We start from the raw sequence: 23,802 nt of genomic DNA, 5'->3' as shown, positions 1-23,802 counted from the left end.
CTGCTCAGGATGGGCTGTAACTGGGCCAAAAGCAGCCAAAAACCCTGAGCCTGATGCCTGGCGGGGCCAGAGGGTGGCTGCCCTGTGGTCCAAGGGTATCTGGCACAGAAAGGTAGGTGCCACCATTTCAGTACATCCTGAGGGTGGGCCTCTGTCTTGCTTTCACATAGCTTCCTTTAGTAGCTTTCCCTCAGCGTCTCCAAAAAGAATCACATTACCTTAAAATTCAGGGCTAATATCCCCCCTTGGGAAATGTGCCTGTGGGGAGTAGGAGCTGGTCCTGGCCACATCCCTCTAAACCAGCCCAGCCTCCGAGTTAGAAACAGCTTGTGCAGAAGAAGGCTAGGCTCAGAGACCCAGTTCCACCACTTTCTGGCCTTGTGAGCTCAGTTTCCTTGACGAGATCACCTGCCTCAAGGTGTGGGGAGGCGGACACACTGATGTCTTACTAAGCGGTACATAAACATTACTATTATCCCGTAAGAACCACTGTTACAGTTATGCCACGCTTCTTCCATCCATCCTCCCAGGCAGTAGACACTCAGAAAGAGTCTTCTGTGTGCCAGGCTCCTTGCTGAGTGCTGCAGATACAAGAAGGACAGGAGAGATGGGGCACCTGAGCTGAAGGAGTTCTCAGTGTCAAAGAAGAAACCAATGTGCAAAGACGTAACTGTGCAAAGTCACAGGTGATGCAAGAGATGCTTACAGGTGTTACCGGAGCCGGAGGGGAGACTGACTCTGAGTGGCCAGAACTGGCAAGTACAAAGAATGAAGAACAAAAACCTTTCAGCAAAGAAGTGCTGACTGGGCTGACAGTTGGTCAGTGAGCAGACGCCTGATGGGCAGCAAGAGGTTGGGACGGCACCATGGGGAGAGAGAGTGGTAGTGGCCGAGACATACAGAGCAGATGCCACAGGGCTGGGGCACAAGGCGCTGCTGGGAAACACACGGCAGGGTGGATGGCGGGGTGCTCTGTCCGGGGGTCACCAAGTTGGGGTCAGGGAGTCCTTCAATCTGAGAATGCTTAGGAATTCAGAGGCCAAGCTGCGGGACTGACTTGACCACAGTGGCCTTGAAATCACTGGAGGATGCTAACAGGTGGGGCTGAAGGGGACCTGTGGACACACACCTGCTGCCCAGCTGTCAGCACCGCTCCTCTCTGCACCTTCAAAGGCGGGGAGAGGCCGCTTTCCTTCTGACCCTCAGCTCACGGTATTCTTTCTCTTCCTCCTCTAGAGTCTAACAACATATCATTTACTTTATGCATTTATTGAGGCCTTAGTTATCCTATCTTTCTTGTTTTGGCTTAGGTATCCATCCAGTATTCTTGCTTGGAGAATCCCACGGACAAAGGAGCCTGGGGCGGGGTGGGGGCTACAGTCTAGGGGGTTGCAAAGTGTTGGACATGACCGAGCATGCACACGTGGCATCAGAGAGAATCCATCTTTGCAGCCAAATGACTGTCTCCACAGCTTCCTTCATAGGCCAGGACCAGGCCAGCTTCATGTGCATTGGAATCCCACCTGGAGTCAGACCGCCTGGCTCCCACACTGACATGTGAACCACATTCTTGACCTCTAAGCCTCAGTTTCCCCATTTGTAAATTATAGATAATGATCGTACCTACACCATTAAGGATGCAGGATTAAACACACATATTCAAGTATATCATCTGATGTGTGCCAACATGTGATAAATGGTCAGCAAATATGAGTTGCTGTTATATTCTTATACTATATATGCTATACTATAATATATACTAGAGTATATATTATATACACTATATAAGCTCACTCACTCGCTCAGTAACTTCAGTGGTGTCCAACTCTTTGTGACCCCAAGGACTGTAGCCCGCCAGGCTCCTCTGCCCATGGAATTCTCCAGGCAAGAATACTGGAATGGGTTGCCATGCCCTCCTCCAGGGGATCTCCCCAACCCAGGAATTAAACCCACCATCTCTTGTGTCTCCAGCATTGGCAGGTGGGATCTTTACCACTAGCGCCACCTGAGAAGCCCTATATAAGTATGCACTGTATATATTATATTATACATTATATATATTATATTTTACATATATACATATTACATATATATTATACATTATATTATAAATATATATACTTATACTATATATATGCTATTAAAGTATATTACACTATTATACTCTCTCATTGCCAAATACAGTAATTCAGGCGATGGCCCTCTCCCACCCAGGCCCCTCTTTTCAGAAGAAACAACCCTTGGAGAGCAAGGTTTATACCAAATGACCTGCCTCTCATCCTAGCCAATTGGAGGACAGATTAGTTCATCAGGTGTTCTCTCTAAATATTTTGACCTCAGTTACAGAAACGGTGATCTGAGAATGCCGCCCCAGGAGGCATCACAGTGCCCATACTGTTAAGGCTGATTGGTGTTCCGGAACCCAAGGTGACTGCAACCCAAAGAGATGGGTGAGAAGAACATTCCAGAAGCAGCTCATCCAGAGACAAGACAGCAGGCTTTCAGTGAAGTGACACCTTGACAATCCAGAGAGCATGACTGGCTGTCTGCTGGCTTTCCAGCTTACCAAGTCCAGCTTTATTTCCTGAAGCTGGGTTCCATGAGAGGTACCTTCAAAATTGCCATTTCTAAAATGAGCTTTAATGAATTTCTCATCCTTGCAACCAAACCTGAGTTTACTGACTGACCAATTAATATTTAAAAAAATCATACTCTAGTCTTGTGTAGTCCACTTATGGGAAGCCTCTACTGTGATTTTTTTTTTTCTTCAGAAACTGTTGGACTAAAACAAGCTCTGAAGCTAAGCAGAGTTGGGCCTGGTTAGTACTTGGATGGAAAACAAACTCTGACTCTGAAAGCCACAGAGACCTCTGAGCATTAGATGCCTACTAAAAATAACTCCCTTAGCCAGCTCCAGGTTTAGATTCTTAAAGGCTTGAAATCACCAAAACTATTCGTTTTTTTTTAGTGATTTTTTTTTTTTAGAGTTTATTTTTCGCTGTTCTGGGTCTTCATTGCTGGCTTTTCTCTAGTTGTGGCAAGCAGGGGCTACTCTCTAATTGCAGTGCACAAGCTTCTCACTGCGGTGGCTTATTTTGTTGTGGAGCATGGAGTCTCGGATGCATGGGCTTCAATAGTTCTAGCTCGCGGGCTCCAGACCACAGGCTCAGTAGTTGCGGTGCCCAGACTTAGATGCTCCGTGGCATGTGGGGAACCCATGCCTCCATTGGCAGGCAGATTCTTCATCACTGAGCCACCAAGGAAGCCCAAAAGTGTTAACTCTTAATTCCCTTCAGTGGCTATCATTTCTATGAATTTTTTAAAAAGATAGTTGTATTTTTACAAAGAGCCATCAGCTCTTTCCTCATGTATCATTTCTAGTGAACAGGACAGGACAGATTTTAGTCACTAGATGAGAACTGTTTGCAGGACATGAGTGTTCCCTTCTGCATGTGCTTCTATCTTCCTGCCTGGGCACCTTTCTAGCCCATCCTTCAGTTTCTACCCCATCAACTCCTGCAGAAGGAGCTGAGCAATTAGCCAAGGCCAGTTGTTGAGAACCGAGAACCACGTTTCACATCAGGACTCGAACATCCCCCCGAAGTCAGTGAACAGACGGGAGTATTGGAGCAGTGAGCCTGGTGGGGAGCACCGTGATGTCAAAGGCGTGGAACTAAAAGCAAACAGCAGGCGCTTGCTTGCCCAAGCACACCATACCCATTACGCAGCCACAGCAGAAGCTCACTTCAACACTGCTCCCATCACCAGGGAACTCCCTTTCACTAGGACAACTAGGAGACACAAACAAAATTTTTCTCGCCTTTTATGATTCAAGTCAACAAGCCATGGAAATCTGTGTGCCCTAAGACACGTGGGCTGTTTTGGGTAGGGCGGGAGCGTGAGAAAGTGGTAGAGATTAGATAGTGTCTGAGATACATTTTGGATATGGCAACCACTCATTCACACGGGAAATGGCAGAAGGAACATAAATGCTTGTAAGAAGGCTGTCTCCATGCCAATCCGAGAGATGAGCAGAACTTCTGCCTGTGCCTCATTCTGTCAGTTTCCACCATCGCCACTTGTCACTTTCGTACCAAGAACTGGCTCAAACTGACAAAGAGAGCCCGGGAGCCAGCAGCAGCACAAATACATGCTCAGAATAGCAAGATATGATTAACAGTGGCCTCGTTTGGGGAAAAAAAAAATCAGTAGAGTTAAATGATTGCTCACTGTCTCATGATAATTTTTATTATTTTCTCTCCCCTACAAAATAGTATTTTATATTTCTGTACCTTATCAAAATTTTAACCTCCTTTCTTATCCATGTTATTCATTATTCCCCCCCTCTTTTCCAGAAAGGGAAAATGAAATCATTTGTACATGGGCTGAGCACTGAAGAATTGATGCTTTTGAACTGTGGTGCTGGAGAAGACTCTTGAGAGTCCCTTCTGCAAGGAAATCAAACCAGTCAATCCTAAAGGAAATCAATCCTGAATACTCATTGGAAAGACTGATGCTGAAGTTGAAGCTCCAATACTTTGGTCACCTGATGCAAAGAGCCAACTCATTGGAAAAGACCCTGATGCTGGGAAAGATTGAGGGCAGGAGGAGAAGGGGGCCAAAGAGCATGAGATGGCTGAATGCCATCACCAACTCAATGGACATGAATCTGAGCAAACTCTGGGAGGTAGTGAAGCACAGAGAAACCTGGGGTTCTGCATTCCATGAGGTTGTAGAGTTGGACACTGGCTGAGTGACTGAACAACAACAACATGGGCTGAACTAGTTTGAAAGCAAAGAATACATAAACAATTTTTAATGACACGTCTGAGGACTCATTAGGTGACCTGTGAGGTTTCTTCCAACCTGGGATTCCACTGTGATTTCCATTAGTTCCTCCCTCTCTTCCTGCTACTCCCTCCTTCCTTCCACTTTTACAACTGGCTGAGTCCCTACTTGGTGTAAGAATCCATGTTGAAGAATAAAAACAAATGCGTGTGACCCCGCTCTTAGGATGGTTATCATCTAGCATGTGAGGCAAACGGTTCACAAGGATGGTGGCCACTGGCAGGTGTCAGCACCATGTGGAAGTCTGAGTAAAGGCTGGAGAACTTTCCAGAGACGAGCTCCCCTCTGATTGGACAAGGGGAGAAAGCTTTGTGGCATGGGCAGCACTTCACCCTGGGTGTCGAAGGGTATTTCAATAAGCAGTGTGTGTGTGTGTGTGTGTGTGTGTGTGTGTGTGTGTTCATGTGCACACTCAGGCATATCTGACTCTCCTCGCAACCCCATGGACTGTTGCCCACCAGGCTTCTCTGCCTGTGGGATTTCCCAGGCAAGCATACTGGAATGGATTGCTATTTCCTTCTCCAGGGGATATTCCTGACCCAGGGATTGAACCCTGTGTCTTCTGCCTCTCCTGCACTGCAGGCGGACCCTCTACCACTAAGCTACCAGGAAAGTCAAGACATAGTTAAACCTTTTAGGTCCTGTGCCCTAATCTCCAGCCCCTTCTTTCATGTGATTTCCCACAATACTTAGGGTGTCTTGATGAGCACATGCCCTTAGGCTCAGGTGAACACACACACAATTCTAACTTATTCTATTTCCGGAAACATGGAGGATGCTGAACAGAAAAACAGAAAAACAATGGATCTGAACTTGAGAAAAGTCTTCTGAGAGCTGGAAGAGTTAGGCTAGATGTAAACACAGAAACGTGACCCAGAAGTAGCGGGTTAGTGTCATGTGCTTTGGCAAATGTTTACTGAGCCCAGCCGCAGGCTGGAGGGCAGGTTCCAGGCAGAGGGGACAGCCCTCTTCTTAGCTCACAGTAAAGACACTGGTGAGAGCCCGAGAGGCTCCAGGCAGTGCTTCGGAGCTGAGAAGGGCATGGGGCGGCCAGGGAGCAGAGAGAAGCCGAGTCTGCAGCCTCCTGACCTGTCAGCCGCCCCAGTCTGTGGCCCCAGCAGCTCCCGCTGCAGGACAGAGAGTTGACTAGAGACGGTCCTGAAGGTGGGGTGGGGCCTTCCTTTCCGCTCTGTCCACACGCTAGCCTCACGGGCCTGCAGGGAGGTGAGCTACCTTCATGGAACAGCAGACCCCCTATCGCACAGTCAGCAAGATGGCCTTGAGCGTCGGGAAACCGGCAGCCTGGGCTGGAGCAGTGCTGGCATTCCAGCTGCGGACAGCACCCAGGACCTGCTGACACTGTGCTGTCCAGAGTGGACACCTTCCGGAGTCTGCTTTCCTTCCACTTTTACACAAAGGAAATGATCTCAACCGTTCTCAAAAAAAAAAAAAAAGGCCTCCTGCTAGAAATGAGGCTGCAACACTTACAAGCGTTGGCTGCAGCCTCAGCCTGGAAAGCCCGCTGGGGCTGCCTGTCCTCAGTCCTTAGGGTAAAATGCCTCGGGGTCTCCTCCCTCCACCGCCCCATGATTTGGTTTTATGAGGACAGAGCTAGTTGTGCTGCTCTGCCCTGACAAGTCCAGTTAGGTAGTTGTTTTAAAATGTCATTTATTTGTGTTTAACTTTTCAGTTTCTGCATCCATAAATCCCTTCCTATTTAGAATCGCCCAGGGTAGACCTTTATTTCCAATAACCTGCTTGCACGAGCTCTTGTCAAGGCCACTTCCCAAACCCGCCAGGAGGAATGGAAGGCGACACTGACAGCTTCCTCGATTGGAGGCTGAAAAACTTTGCTGCTGCTAACTGTCTGCGGACCTAGACCCTCCGCGGTAAAGTGGGTTCATGCAAATATTCATAAAAGACATCATTTCTATTAAGAAGTAACTGCTGGTTTTTTAAAAATTATTTCATTATTAAAAGTCTACACACATGCACAGGCACATGTCCAAAAACACTACAAGTTTGATGATAAACAGAAAAGTCTAGAGATCCCAAATTTAATGCTAATAAATTTGCAGTGGATAGTACTCCACTCAAATAGTTTATGAACTAAAGGTGCCTCCCAAGTTCACGTCCACATAGAACCTCAGGATGTGACCACATCGCATGGAAAGAGGCACTTGGCAGATGTAACTGATTAAGATGAGGTCAGACTGGAGCAAGGCCAGCCAGCCCTCTGCTCTAGGGTCCTCATCAGAAGAGAAGGAGCGACACAGAGACACAGAGATAAACAGGAAACAGCCTGTGATGACAGAGGCAGAGACTGGAGCTACTCAAACCTGGGGGCACCACAGGCTTTGAGCAGCATCTGACCAGCCAAGACACTAGAAGAGACGAGAAAGAGCGACCCCGAGATGTCAGGGCTCTGATGACCTGCATTTCAGACTTACAGCCTCCAGACCTATGAGAGAATACAGTTCTGCTGCTTCAAGCCACCAAGTCTGCAAAATACCAAGTCTATAATTTGTTACAGCATTCACTGGAAACTAATACAAATAGTGAAGAAAACTCTACCTACCACGTGTGTGTACTCAGTAATGTCCAACTCTTTGCGAATCTATGGACTGTAGTCTGGCCAGGGTCCTCTGTCCATGAGACTCTCCAGGCAAGAATACTACAGTGGGTTGTCATTTCCTCCTCCAGGGATCTTCCCAACTCAGGGGTCGAACTTGTGTCTCCTGCATCTCCAGCATTGGCAGGTGGAGTCTTTACCACTGAGTCACCTATCACTATAGTAAAGAAGAATATTTACTTCAATTCATAATCAGTTGAATGTTTACCTGATGCAGATGCAAATTTTGCTTGCTCCAAACCTCAAGCAGCCAACTCTTATGTGTGAACAGTAGAAATTCAGTGCCGTATACTCTATCTATGGGCTTCCCAGGTGGCTCAGTGGTAAAGAATCCGCCTGTGATGCAGAAGATGTGGGTTCGATCCCTGGGTCAGGAAGATCCCCTGGAGAAGGAAATGGCAAGCCACTCCAGTATTCTTGCCTGGGAAATCCCATGGACAGAGGAGCCTGGCGGGCTACAGTCCATGGGGTCACAAAGAGTCAGACACGACTGAGTGACTGAGAACACACTCTATATTTATGCACAAAAGGCAGAAAAATGAAGTGTTCAGGTATAGAAATAAAATACAGCCATAAGGATGTGGGTGTTCAACTGAGAAGATGCACATTCCCGCAGGAGGTGTCTGTGTCCTCCCCGTCACTGGGTTTTGTGTTTCAGCCATGCCTCTTCCCACTTAACTCATGAAAGGAACCAACACCTGGTGAGCTTTCTCTCTGCCCTGGTTCAGCCTTGCTGTATATTCTTTTCCACGAGGAAGCATCAAGAAGCATGGGATTTCTTCCCTTTGCCCTCTGATGTGCACTCCGAGCACCTCTGCTGTGTGCACCCCAGCACCCGTGCCCACCATGAGCACCAGCAGCCCAGAGTGGCCACGCCCAACCCCCAGGTCTGCAGGGCAGCTACCTTTCGCCGGGGAAGGTGCATGAGGATGCCACCCCAGCTCCCTGACACCACCTTTTTGCAGAACCAGCACTGAGACTTGTCACTGGCCTCACAGAGTAACAGCACCTTCTGCAGTTTCCCCAGCAACACTGCTTCCATGAGAAATGTACGGATCTGGGGCGGAGATAGAGAAGACCCCACAGGGAGCTCCTAAGTCCAGCACGAGACCCTGCGGGCAATGACAATAGTCCGAGGGTAGCCCAGCAGCTGGGCACTGCCTCAGAGATAAGGCTGCTGCAGTTAGCATCAGAAGGGGGTAATGAGGAGAGCAAGACAAGCAAATTACTTTTTGATCCATTAAAAACCTATTTGTGGTTATGCTTCTTTCTCTCCTGGAGTTTTATTTTATCCACTGGAGTCATGTCCAGGGTAACAAATACGCAAACCTTGACACGAAGGCCTCCAACCTGTGGCTCTTCTTACATTCCTGCCCCGGGAGCAGCCTGTTAGGTGGTCAGGTTGGTGGCCTGATAGCACGTTTACTTTCCGTGAACGCTGACTTTCCTTGAGGCACAAGGGACCAATCCCTCTTCTGCACCCCCGCCCCTCATTCTCTCTCTCCTGTACACCCTCTCCTGCGGCTTCTTCTGTAAACCATGTGAAGCACATTCCTGTGTTTGCTGTGGATAAGCATCTTGGAACCTTCATCCCTAAACAGAACCACTTTTTCATGTCAGAATCTCACTGAGGTTTCCAGAGACGCAGGACTTGAAGTAGGTGCTAAAAAGGAACAGAGAAACGTTCCTACTTGTCACTTCCTCTCACGTTCCTGCTGAGAACAACCACCTGAAGATCATCTGAGGGAGGGTCAGGAATTTACTTACTTCTGGGACATTCCCAGAACCAACAGTTGCCTATTAACTACGGTTCAGCTGCTTGGTGTAAAGGGCAGATCCAGCATTGCTGTAGGTCCTTGTGGCACAGGTCGTCCTAACAGCTGTCTGCACGGTTGCTGTTGTTCAGTCACTCAGTTGTGTCCAACTCTGCAACCCCATGGACTGTAGCATGCCTGGCTTCCCTGTCCTTCACTATCTCCTGGAGTTTGCTCAAACTCTTGTCCATCCAGTCAGTGATGCTATCTAACCATCTCATCCTCTGTCGCTCCCTTCTCCTCCTGCCCTCAATCTTTCCCAGCATCAGGGTCTTTTCCAATGAGTCAGCTCTTCACATCAGGTGGCCAAAGTATTAGAGCTTTGGCTTCAGCATCAGTCCTTCCAATGAATACTCAAGATTGATTTCCTTTAGGATTGACTAGTTAGGCATTCATTTTTAAAAGTTGCTTCTTCTTTACCATCCTGGGTAATCTCTGTCATTATAACAGTAGGCATTTTTTCCCTTCAATTATAATAATAATCACCATTTATTAGCTCCTACTATACAGTAGGTTCTGTGTTGAGTGCTTCATATTTATTTCTCACCCCATAAACTAAATCAAATTATGATGTCTGTTTTAAGATAAGAAAAAGAGGCAGAGGTTAACTAACATGCCCAGATCATGCAATAAGGAAACCATGTATGTCACACTCTGAAGCCCTGGAGCTTGAACACACCAGAAAGGCACTGGGTGCTCCTCTATACACAGTTCCCCAGACACAAGGCCTTTCACTCTGTGCCAAGCACTGTCCTAAACACTGAACCTGCATCATCACATCACCTTGCTCACCCCTAACACCATCCTAAAAGGCACTGAGCCCAATTAAATGGGTGGACAGACTGGAACTCAGAGTTTAAGGCATCGACCCGGAGTCCACAGGCAGCAACCAAGAACTAAACTTGAAACTCAGGCAGGCAAGCATGCACCCTATGCAGTCCACTGGATGGACTGTCAAAGGCTACTGACCCAGGAAAGATCACCAGTCAGTCAAACATAATTTACAACCTGACCTTCAACACCCAAGTGCTGGAGATGAGAAAAGGACTGTTCTTCTCAAACCATCCAGAACCTCAGAAACCCACTTGGAACTTCTTCAGACCTGAGACAGCAGTGCAATCAGATCTCTAGTGAGGAAAACCCCACAGCATGTATGTGAGCCCTAGAACAACCCATGATCTAGGTCAGTAGAAGATGCTTTAAGAGGCTAATCATTTACTCAGTACCTAAGATCTTCCCTGGTGGCTCAGACGGTAAAGCGTCAGCCTACAATGCGGGAGACCTGGGTTCGATCCCTGGGATGGGAAGGTCCCCTGTAGAAGGAAATTGCAAACCACTCCAGAACTCTTCCCTGAAAAACCCCATTGTCAGAGGAGCCTGGTAAGCTACAGTCCATGAGGTCGCAAAGAGTCGGACATGACTGAGCAACTTCACTTTCACTTTAGCCATTGAAAAGGATTGTCTTTACTCAATTCAAGAAAATGTTATGTAGTTCCTACTATTTTTCTGGGCACAGTGTTAGGTTCATGGCTCTCTAAGTATTAACAGAGGAGAAGAAAAATCTGAAAAATAATAAGAATCTGACCTTGGAGATACACACTGACTATTGAGAAGGGCAGATATAGAGGTATTTAATTTCAAACAAGCAGACACACTAATGGAAAACAAAAGAAAAACTATGAAGTGGCAAAGTAGCAGAAAGGAGGGAGTGTTTGACTACGGAGGGGGGGCAGGGAGGTGTCACAGAGGGAACCGCATGCTGGGTTTACAAGGAGGAGTTAGAATTTTGCAGAAAGAAGAAGGGACGATCTTTCCCGGTGAAGGGAATAGCTCAACCAAACACGCAAGGCTTGAAGCAGCGGGCACAATGGAAGGACCACATGTGGTGATGTGTTGACCATGACGTCACAGAGGTGTCACGTGAGATGAAGGGAGACGGAGACAGTGAGATGGTGGAGGGCACTGGGTAGGTGGAGAAGGAGTGGGTGCAGCACTGTGCAGGCACCGTTTGCTAAAGTCTGGGGGCAAGATGGTCGGCACACTAAAAACATCAGTCTGAAAGGGGTGAGCCATATGGAGCAGGGAGAGATTTGGGTGGGAAGGCCAGTGAGCAGAGAACAGTAAACAGATGAACAAACCTTGGAGCAGGGTCAAGACATTATGGTTACTTGGTTTCAGATTTTGGGGTATGAACACACAATTATGTACATGTGCTTCTGTGTGTCTATGTTGAGCTTGTTTGTTTGACTTAATCTGCAAACGAGTTGCAAATCTTCAAATCCTCTTCTTCCTGCTCTCACATTTTCACAAACATGAAGTATTTGCACAAACATAACATATTGTCAGAGTGCACTCATATTACAAAAACTGATGACTTAATATGGTATAATCTATAATACAGAACAATGTATCAAAGTTTCTGCTGTTATCAATTAAATATGAATTCAATCTAATGTCCTGATCTTTTGGAAATGAACCAAAGTCCATTAGTCTCAGACCATAAATTTATCCATTTGAGAAATATAAAAGCACTCGCTTTTGTCGACTAGAAGTTTAAAATATTCTAAGCTGGAAGAACATTTGATGGGGTCTCTGGATTAGCTGGCAGGCTTCTTCAAGGTGTTTCTGAATAAAATCTATAGTCCTAAACAAACAAAGTTAGGCAGATATTGGCATTATTTGAAACTGAGTAGTGCATATATGAGTATTCATTACTTGATCCCCTCTACTTTTACATGTTTGAAATTTTCCATAATGAAAAATATCCTTTTAAAAACAGTACTTCTTCCTTGAACTCTACTTACCCTAATAAAATGAACACAAAAATTCAACTTAGCCCTGAAGGAAAAAGCTGCAAATTTAATAGCACTGCGCCTCTGTTTACCACTACAAAAGTATCATTTATTGTATATGTGTGGTATTATAAGTTCTAAATCTCTGTCTTCCTTCCATGTAGATAAAAGTAGCTCTATTTTTCTTTTTTAATAGATGAGCATTTAAAATACAGAGGATAGTCTTATTTTACCTATAATACCTAATTTCCCAAACTATGAAAATCTGGCCCCATCCTGGACGCTCACTGACAAACATAATCTCATTCTTAATCTCAGCCGTTATTTGTTTCTGATGTCTTTGAAAGTATGAAATAAGTTTTCTGAAGTATTTTTCAACTAACATGATTTTAATATCAGTGGCTAATGTGACCCAAATCTATCTAGCATGACAGCTAAATTGCAAAACTAGGAGGAAGATATTTCTTGTGCCAAACAACTTTTTTTTTTAACTTTACAATATTGTATTGGTTTTGCCATATATCAACATGAATCTGCCACAGGTATACACGTGTTCCCCATCCTGAACCCTCCTCCCTCCTCCCTCCCCGTACCATCCCTCTGGGTTGTCCCAGTGCACCAGCCCCAAGCATCTAGTATCGTGCATCGAACCTGGACTGGTGACTCGTTTCATATATGATATTACATATGTTTCAATGCCATTCTCCCAAATCATCCCACCCTCTCCCTCTCCCACAGAGTCCAAAAGACTGTTGTATACATCAGTGTCTCTTTTGCTGTCTCGTATACAGGGTTATCGTTACCATCTTTCTAAATTCCATATATATGCGTTAGTATACTGTATTGGTGTTTTTCTTTCTGGCTTACTTCACTCTGTATAATAGGCTCCATTTTCATCCACCTCATTAGAACTGATTCAAATGTATTCTTTTTAATAGCTGAGTAATACTCCATTGTGTATACGTACCACAGCTTTCTTATCCATTAATCTGTTGATGGATATCTAGGTTGCTTCCATGTCCTGGCTATTATAAACAGTGCTGCGATGGACATCGGGGTACATGTGTCTCTTTCCCTTCTGGTTTCCTTAGTGTGTATGCCCAGCAGTGGGATTGCTGGGTCAAAAGGCAGTTCTATTTCCAGTTTTTTAAGGAGTCTCCACACTGTTCTCCATAGTGGCTATACTAGTTTGCATTCCCACCAACAGTGTAAGAGGGTTCCCTTTTCTCCACACCCTCTCCAGCATTTATTGCTTGTAGACTTTTGGATCACAGCCATTCTGACTGGCGTGAAATGGTACCTCATAGTGGTTTTGATTTGCATTTCTCTGATAATGAGTGATGTTGAGCATCTTTTCATGTGTTTGTTAGCCATCTATATGTCTTCTTTGGAGAAATGTCTGTTTAGTTCTTTGGCCCATTTTTTGATTGGGTCATTTATTTTTCTGGAATTGAGCTGCAGGAGTTGCTTGTATATTTTTGAGATTAGTTGTTTGTCAGCTGCTTCATTTGCTATTATTTTCTCCCATTCTGAAGGCTGTCTTTTCACCTTGCTTAGAGTTTCCTTTGTTGTGCAGAAGCTTTTAAGTTTAATTAGGTCCCATTTCTTTATTTTTGCTTTTATTTTCAATATTCTGGGAGGTGGGTCATAGAGGATCCTGCTGTGATATATGTCGGAGAGTGTTTTGCCTATGTTCTCCTCTAGGAGTTTTATAGTTTCTGGTCTTAGGTTTAGATCTTTAATCCATTTTGAGTTTATTTTTGTGTATGGTGTTAGAAAGTGTTCTAGTTTCATTCTTTTACAAGTGGTTGACCAGTTTTCCCAGCACCACTTGTTAAAGAGATTGTCTTTAATCCATTGTATATTCTTGCCTCCTTTGTCAAAGATACGGTGTCCATAGGTGCATGGATTTATCTCTGGGCTTTCTATTTTGTTCCATTGATCTATATTTCTGTCTTTGTGCCAGTACCCTACTGTCTTGATGACTGTGGCTTTATAGTAGAGCCTGAAGTCAGGCAGGTTGATTCCTCCAGTTCCATTCTTCTTTCTCAAGATTGCTTTGACTATTTGAGGTTTTTTTGTATTTCCATACAAATTATGAAATTATTTGTTCTAGCTCTGTGAAGGATACCGTGGGTAGCTTGATATATCTACCTAAAGAAACTAAAGACCTATATATAGAAAACTATAAAACACTGGTGAAAGAAATCAAAGAGGACACTAATAGATGGAGAAATATACCATATTCATGGATTAGAAGAATCAATATAGTGAAAATGAGTATACTACCCAAAGCAATTTATAGATTCAATGCAATCCCTATCAAACAACTTTTAACTACTGTCTGATGGAAGTAGAAAGAAGACTCCTAGAGAGAGTCATGATCTAATTACTCAGAAATGAATGGGAGTCTTTCAGGTAATACTCATGGAGGAAGAGATTTTTTTCCCAGCTAAGCCATAGATACTTAAAAAATCATTTCCAGTGCAACCAGAGAAGACAAAGTTTAAACAAGTGGGCACTTTGTAGATGGCATGTGTAGTAGGAGAGCTTTATCATCTGGATTTCCAGGATTCAATGTCTAAATCCAAAACTTGTGCCATGTCAGCATTTAGAATGGCTTCATACATTACACTCATCATGCTCACTCACTCAGTCGTGTCCAACTTTTGGCGACCCCATGGACTGTAGGCCACCAGGTTGCTCTCTCCATGGGATTTCCCAGGTAAGAATACTGGAGTGGGTTTTCATGCCCTCCTTCACAGGAAAAATAACACTCAGTCTTCTCTATCCATTTTGGCTCACTCTCCATTTCTACTGCATTACCATCAACCACAATAAAGAACTTGTAACTCTTTGTACAATGAATTAATGATTTAATCTTAATTCTGTGTCTGGCACGCCCTAGATATTGTCTTCATCTTATTTATCCATTTTAACCCCATGTTTTTGAGTAACTGCTCCATGCTTATCTGACTCACTAGATAAAAGGTCAGATGTTTTGTTTCAAGAAGTCAGATGTTTTGACTATCACTGTATGACCTTACATCTGTTTAGTTGGCACACAACACATATTTGATGATTTATTAAATGAAAGAATGATTTTTAAAGGTCTATACTTATCATGAAGCCTAATTTTATCACTTTTGAAAATAACTTGGCCTGCTCTGCCTCACTGTAAAACTTATTTTCAATCCTTAAAAACTTAACAGTAGCATTGATAAGGGATTAACATCCAAACTATTTAAAAAATAACTCAATAGCAAAAACCAAAGAATTCAATTTTTAAAAGGACAGGAACTAAAGAGACATTTTCCTAAGAATACATCCAAATGGTCAACAGGTACATGAAAAGATGTTCAACATCACTCATCAGCAGGGAACTACAAAATAAAACCGCAATGAGGTATTACCTCACACCTGTTAGAATGGCTATTATCAAAAAGACTAGAAATAACAAGTGCTGGTGAGGATATAGAGAAAAGAGAACAGTTGTGCACTGTTTGGGGGAATGTAAATTGGTACAGCTACTACCGAAAACAGTATGGAGGTTTCTCAAGAAGTTAAAAACAAAACTGCCATACAATCCAGTAATTCTACTTCTGGTTATTTACCCAAAGAAAATGAAAATGGTATCAAAGATATATGTGTATTCACATGTTTATTGCAGCCTTATTCATAATAACCAAGATGTGGAAACAACCTAAGTGCCCCCAAACAGATGTGTGGAGAATGGAAATGTATATAACACACAAATAATAATAATACATAGAAATTATTATTCAGCCATGAGAAAAAAGGAAATGCTGCCATTGCAGCAACACAGATGGACCCTGAAGACCCTGTGCTGAGTAAGACAAGTCAGAAAGAGACAAATATGATATCACTGTTACATGGAATCTTAAAAGAGCTCAGCTCATGAAAATAGAAAGTAAAATGGTGGTTACCAAGGACAGGAGTAGGGGGAGAATTAGGAGAGATATTTAAGGTACAAACTTGCAAATAAGACCTAGAGAACTCATGCACCTTGTAGTGATTACAGACAACAAGATTGTATGATAAACATCAAATTTATTGAGAGACTAGATCCTAATTACTCTCATCACAAAGAAATAAACATATAATGATAGAGGTGTTAGCTAATGTTACAATGGGAGTAGTATTGCAGTACATAAATGTATCAAAACAATAAGCTGTACACCTTAAAAAAATTAACAATGGTAACATTTTTAAATGTTTCTGCCAGAACAAATTTGCATAAAATATGTAGAAGATTTTTCTCTTAAGTATTTTGCTACTCACAAAAAAAAAAACTATTCCTAGAAATTTCAACTAGCATGCTATTTTCTTTTCTTTCTGTTTTTTTTAAGCATGCTATTTTCAACCAAGGAAAATTTTACTTAATGTGGCCATTCCAGATTTAGGGGCCCTTACTTCCTGACACAAGATTAAATTCCCCATCTGTGAAAAAAATGGAACTAAATATATGTTTTTCATGCAGTGTGATTTGTCACATGGCTCCAAGAATTCACAACATGACATGAAATACAAAACTGGGCCTGGTCCAATGCAATGAAAACCGAAAGGCTAACTCCCCTCCCCTCTGGTTGACCATGGGGTTTTCAGCAAGAAACATCTATGTTCTGTCACTTTCTAAAGAACAGAGAGCACATGCAATAACTCATTTTCGGAAAGCAGCTTTTTTAAAGATAACATTATACCTGTCTCTCAAGATGGATTTAATAAAAATGGTTCACAGACAGTGGTCATCATTTCATTTTGCCCAAAGATGACTACATTCTGATGCACAGAATTTGTCAGATATCATTCATCTTGCTTGTCAGTCACACAGAACATAATACATTTAAGAGCGAGGAAAATAATTAAACACACTGAGAGACGGAAACTAAAACTCCAAACTTCTGAGGCCTAGAGTACTTTATTCGTGCCTTAATTTCTGTATCAAGAAAGTGGGGGAAGTTATTTTTGTCGTTGCTTAGTCTTTGGTGAGAATTTGCTGTTATTCATTTTAAAAAATTCATAAAATATTTTGTAGGTAACATCATTTAATACCACTTTCCTTTCAAGTATTGTTCTGGAGTGAACACTGAATTCAAGAGAAAGAAAGAAACATTTTAAAATATACATAATTCTCTGCAGTATAAAACTGAAGCATGAAAAAGCAAGATAACAGGCGAAAAGCAAGTTCACGTGGTATAATGTGACCTATAGTATAAAAATAATGTGGGGCTCTTCCTGAGGTAGACACAGAAAAAGCAGTGCAGACAAAGAAACCAAGAGAAGAGAGAACAGCTGTTTCTTACGTGCAGTTGAAGGAGATGGGGCTCCTCTGGCCTCTGGTTCTGACAGCATTTCTTTCTGGTTTCTTGACTCAAGGATCTTCTCCTCTTCTTGGCTGGGTGTTACAGACATACCACTTGGGTTTTCTCTGCCAACTGAAATTAAGATTTGGAAAAGTTTTATCCTCTCAAACCACTTGTTTCTTCTCAGAAAACCCACCATCTGCTCATCTATGCAAGTTTAAGCTTTGCTATTGTTTCCACTTTGATGCCGTCAGAGCTCTTTACTCTGCACTACATAGTAACCAGAAAAATGATTTTTTTATAGCAGTGGGCTGCACATGAGTGGTATCCCTATTAAATCTGTGCATTCCTTTTAAATCTAAGCAATAGTTTAATGCCATAATATGAATTGAATGACTTATTCAAGATGTTTTTCTTATAGCTTCTAAATGGGTACATTGCCTACATCAAAAGGTAAACCTGACTAAACGTTGTTCAAAAATGCTTTATGTGAATTTAATGGAAATTTAAGAATCAAAAAAGTATATATATATATATATATATATATATACACACACACACACCTACAAATGAAGAAAACATTAGCTAGTTTTCTGCCTTTTATTTAGAAGCAAGTTGTTTTGTCATCTTGTTCAGAAATAGATATCCCCAACCTAGCTATGAAATTAAAAGATGCTTGCTGCTTGTTATGGCAAACATAGACAGTGTATTAAAAAGCAGAGACATCACTTTGCCAACAAAGGTCCATATAGTCAAAGACACAACTGAGTGACTGATCAACAACAACAATAGATAAAAATACAGATATTATATATACTACCCCCAAGATACATATTATATTTATGTATCACTCATCTGATAGGATATACATTTTAAAAATGATGAGAATTTTATATCTATCTCCATATAAAGTATAGGTAGACCTTGTTAAGAAAAGAGAAGTTAAGTAAGAGACAGACGGACAAAGAAAATCATCTAGATTTTGATTAAGCCAAAATCCATGGGACTAAACAGGGTAAAAATTATATCACAAAGTGAATTTTGAGATAATTTAAGAACACATTAGAGTTTCCCCAATTAACCTTTGCTTAGGCAAATATGTTCTAAGCTTCAGTTGTTTAAACAAAGCTCTTAAAACCTTACTTCACTTTGCTAGAAAACCTGAACTTAAATATGAGGGAAACCAGTTTCAAAATATTCACACTTCTATCCCATTCTTAGAATTTTTATCCCAAATCCTATTTTAATTCAAATCCCATTAGTGCTGATCTTTTTATCTCCTTTTACACTGTGAACATTAAAAATTAATCACAATGAAGCTGAGAATGTTTCTAACAGCTCCATCCCCTCTCTGTATATGCTGCTACTGCTAAGTCACATTAGTTGTGTCCGACTCTGCGACCCCATAGACGGCGGCCCACCAGGCTCCCCTGTCCCTGGGATTCTCCAGGCAAGAACACTGGAGTGGGTTGCCATTTCCTTTTCCAATGCATGAAAGTGAAAAGTGAAAGTGAAGTCGTGTCCGACTGTTAGCAACCCCGTGGACTGCAGCCCACCAGGCTCCTCCATCCATGGGATTTTCCAGGCAAGAGTACTGGAGTGGGGTGCCACTGCCTTCTCCGCTCTGTATACGAGATATCCGTAAATAACAAAATACAAGCATGCATACACATACACCCATACACACATGCACACACCCAATTTAAACAACTACAAAAGAGCTCAATGTAGCAAAAAACTTTATACCTAACATTAAACATCTGAGAATTTGAGATGTGTTTTTATTATGCCTTTTTCACTGCTTCTAGAATAACAAAAATGTAAATACAGTGAAATTATCAGTCATTGTACACACACCATGACAAAACAAATCAAAATGGAAACATTTCAGGGTAAACGTACATTTGATGACTTGTGGATAGAAGAAAACACTCCCGTTCTCAGTATAAACAACTGGCTTTGCCTGTCCATCTGACCGAAGTCCAACAAACAACCCTGGGCTCTTCACCGATTCCAGGCTTATACATGCATTTCTCAAGTTCTTCTTAATTTTAAAATGACAGTCACTGTCTCCTATACCCTATAATCAAGAGAACATTATTTCATAAATATGAGCAACACTGAAGGATAGAACTTAAAACCAGTCATTTCACAAGAATATAATTTTGCTGCAAGTCCTCTTGACAAATTTAGAAGCTGTTTGCACAAAGCCCACTATGTGCTTCACCCTGCTCCATAAGATCCGGAAACAGAGGCCAGTGATTGGCTGAGCGAGTGGACACAGGACTCTGCATCTCAGAGGGCTTTCACATGAGTAGAGGGCAGTGTGTGCTCATTACCTCCAGAGCTGCCTGCCCCTGTAAGTGAGGATGGAAAGCTGACACATGAGTGCTTTGGAAACACTCTAAAGTGGTGTTGGAAAAGAGGGCAATTCTTACAAGTCTATTTACATTTAAACAGAAACCAGGGGCTTCCCTGGCGGTCCAGTGGTTAAGAATCTGCCTTCCAATCCAGGAGACACAGGTTCCATCCCTGGTCCTGGGGGACCCCACAAGCCCCTGAGCAGCTAAGCCTGCGTGCCACAACTACTGAGCTCATGCTCTAGAGCCCACACTCTGCAACAAGAGAAGCCACTGAAATGAGAAGCCAGCACACCACAATGAAGGGTATCCCCTGCTTGCCGCAACTAGAGAAAGCCCACGTGCAGTAATGAAGACCCAGCACAGCTAAAAATAAATACATAAATAAAATAAATTTTTAAATAAAGCAAAAATAAACATAAACCAATTTTCACCAGTAGAGTTCACATAAATGACTCAAGGGTTGTAGAGCAAAACATTCAAGAACCAGATGCCAAAGGAGTAATCTACACACCCTTCAGATCATCAAAATCACCTCTTTTTATGGCATTTAAAAATCTAAGATTAGAAAACATTTCACTTTTTGTTGCTTTAAAAAGTTTTCTTAAAAAAAAAAAGTTTTCTTATAAGATTTAGGAGTTCTGAAAAATAGGTTTTGTGAGACTGGACTGAAATTTCCAATAGCATCTATTATTTGTAAAAGATAACTGCATTCAGGTCTCTGCCCTGCAAAGTGAGTTTCTTTTAGGTAAGAACAAATGTCTGTTGTCTGTTCTCTCCCATAATGCAAATATGAATTAAGCAACCTCTATAGTCTGTTCTTGTTTTGGATACAATAAAACTCTGCCTTTGATTTGTATGGTCAATTAGAGGACACAACGACATATACAAATAAAAACACAATATGTAAGAACAACAAAATAGAGATGAATTCCTCCAGTTTGGGGAGAGAAAAGTCACTAAACTCTGGAGAATAAGGAAGAAACTCAATAAACGTTTGTTAGCTCTAAAAATAGTTATCCGTTTTGATCGTTTCTAATCTCATAATTTCTTCATGCAATGTCTTTCCCTCTCTTTTTGATAATGAAAAATGGGATTATTCCCCCTAAAATTCACCATTCCAAGTGATAGGCACTGAGCGACTTCACTTTCACTTTTCACTTTCATGCATTGGAGAAGGAAATGGCAACCCACTCCAGTGTTCTTGCCTGGAGAATCCCAAGGACGGGAAGCCTGGTTGGCTGCCGTCTGTGGGATCACACAGAGTCGGACACGACTAAAGCGATGCAGCAGCAGCAGCAGCATGGTGGTTAAGATAGTAAAGAGTCTGCCTGCAATGCAGGAGACCTAGGTTCAGTCCCTGGGTTGGGAGGAATCCCTGAAGGAGGAAATGCCAATCCACTCCAGTATTCTTGCCTGGAGAATTCCATAGACGGGCTATACTCCATGGGGTCAGAGAGAGTTGGACATGACTGAGCAACAAACGCTTTCACTTTCACCCACAATGCGGCACCTTGGTCTACTTAATGTTTCAAGTTGGGGTGAAGGAAGGATTTTCTGACCTTCCCCAAAGCCAGTAATAAGACCCTCATGTGGGAGAGCTGTCCTCCCAGGGCGTCCTTATCTCCAAGACAGAAGGGTTTTGATGAATAGGTCTTGCCCTTCCCCCAGTCCACCAGGCTTCACTCATACCCTTCTTCGTCATCTAATGTCTTTCCACGAATCTCCATTCTTCATCACACTCAGTGTTAGAACACCCAGCTTCTTCACTCTGTTCTTAACAAGGGCTGCCCATGGGAAAAAGTAGTTAACCAGAGCCTAATCTTTTTAGGTTTTCGATCATGTCTGACTCTTTGAGACCCCATGAACTGTAGCCCACCAGGCTCCTCTGTCCATGGGATTTCCCAAGCAAGAATACTGGAGTGGGTTGCCATGCCCTTCTCCAGGGGATCTTCCTGACCCAGGGATTGAACCCTGGTCCCCTGCATTGCAAGTGGATTCTTTACCATCTGAGCCACCAGGGATTTGCATTTTTAGGTTTTATCAGAAGTCTAACTGAGCCAGAGGGTGGGAATTATCCAGCTCCAGCCCCCTCTGGCCACCCTAGGACTGAGAAGCACTTTTACAGTTCACAGTCCAGAGGTGATGAAATAAAAATTCACATCTTAAGAAAAATTCAAACATAAAACTCTTTCTCTGCCCTTTGGCCTCCTCCCTCCCCTCCACTGTGCATTGTTTATCTACATGGTGCATTAATCAGATCTCCCCAATGGCAGATATACCTGCTCAACCATAAAGATCAATGTTTCTACATCTGGCACTAGCCTCGTAACTCTTCAGAAAATAATGTTTCTTTCTCAAGTCCCATAAGGGAGGATGACGACCCACACTCACCTTGTATATGCAGATTATCTTTGGTGAAATTTGTGTAAAATGCTGATATATAATTTCCCATAAAGATAGCGATTAGTGAAGAACCGACTGGTCAGAGGACTTGGGGAGATACTGGGCTGCACCTAATAGAAGTTCTCAGCTTAAATATTTACTCATGACCTTATTAATGTTACTAGCTGAATTATTTGCATTCTGCCTATCTTTTAAGTGGGCTTTCCAGGTGGCACAGTAATAAAGAATCAACCTGCTGCCAACGCGGGAGACACAAGAAACAGCTTCAACCCCTGGGTTGGGAAGATCCCTACAGGAGAAAATGGCAACCCACTCCAGTATTCTTACCTGGAGAATCCCATGGACAGAGGAGCCTGGCGGGCTACCATCTATGGGGTCGCAAAGAGTTGAACGTGACTGAGCACATACACATCATTGTTTTTTGAATTACCAAATGTGTGACTAAACCTCAGATAAAATTAATGATGACTAGGCAATTTGAAATAATTAACCAATATATAGTTTTATAAGATCAATGATTAAAAAGCTATGGTACATATACACAATGGAGTATTACTCAGCCATTAAAAAGAATACATTTGAATCAGTTCTAATGAGGTGGATGAAACTGGAGCCTATTATACAGAGTGAAGTAAGCCAGAAGGCAAAACACCAATACAGTATAATAATGCATATATGTGGAATTTAGAAAGATGGTAACAATAACCCTGTGTACGAGACAGCAAAAGAGAACACTGATGTATAGAGCAGTCTCATGGATTCTGTGGGAGAAGGAGAGGGTTGGAAGATTTGGGAGAATGGCATTGAAACATGTAAAATATCATGTATGAAACGAGAGGCCAGTCCAGGTTCGATGCACGATACTGGACGCTTGGGGCTAGTGCACTGGGACGACCCAGAGGGATGGTATGGGGAGGGAGGAGGGAGGAGGGTTCAGGATGGGGAACACATGTATACCTGTGGTGGATTCATTTTGATATTTGGCAAAACTAATACAATTATGTAAAGTTTAAAAATAAAATAAAATTTAAAAAAAAACACAATCAAAAAAGAAAAAAAAAGCAACAAGAGGGAACCACTTTCTAAACCACAACAAATTAGTGAAACAGGTGGTCCAGAGGCTTTTGGTTACTGATAACAGGGTCTAGTTAAGTAACAGCACTGATTGGCCATCCATGAAATCCTTTCCTGACTTGGAAATGAGAATTCCTAGTGCTACGGGACAAAGCTGGTCCCATAAAATGCCTCCCAAAACATTGTCAAAATTAAGACTGAAAGGGAGGGGATTGTAAAATAACGTTGCCCACCATCCAGTTCTACATGCCATTAGCACTGCAATCTCTGACATATAGTATATCCTAAAAGGAACTCGGGACAAAGATCAGGATGAAGCACTTGTGCTCTGGGAAAACTGAAGAGCTCTTCAGATGCCTAGATATTTTCAGGAGAAATTTTTTATGAATCTGGATTTTTGCATCTTCCCATTCTTAGAATGGGGCTTCCCAGGAGACTCAGTGGATAAAGAATCTGCCTGAAATCCAGGAGACGCAGGAGATTCAGGTTCAAGCCCTGGGTCAGGAAGATTTCCTGCAGGAGGGCATGGCAACCCACTCCAGTGTTCTTGCC

General features: G+C 42.7%; 1 protein-coding gene across 2 annotated transcripts in view; it reads right to left on the bottom strand.

Moving 5' to 3' along the window:
- Positions 1-23,802, bottom strand: part of LOC133260431 (uncharacterized) — a 149,830-nt gene that overhangs the window by 3,408 nt on the left and 122,620 nt on the right. For both annotated transcript variants that reach the window (XM_061438767.1, XM_061438766.1), the window contains 2 exons: positions 19,313-19,490; positions 17,411-17,542 (listed from right to left, as the gene is read on the bottom strand). In XM_061438767.1, the coding sequence (XP_061294751.1) occupies positions 17,411-17,542; positions 19,313-19,490 (310 nt within the window). The remainder of the gene's footprint in view (positions 1-17,410; positions 17,543-19,312; positions 19,491-23,802) is intronic.

Source organism: Bos javanicus, chromosome 14 (assembly GCF_032452875.1).
Source record: "Bos javanicus breed banteng chromosome 14, ARS-OSU_banteng_1.0, whole genome shotgun sequence".
NCBI classification, from domain to species: Eukaryota; Metazoa; Chordata; class Mammalia; order Artiodactyla; family Bovidae; genus Bos; species Bos javanicus.
The sequence above is the reverse complement of the archived record's forward strand: the minus strand, read 5'-3'. Positions and strand labels throughout refer to the sequence as shown.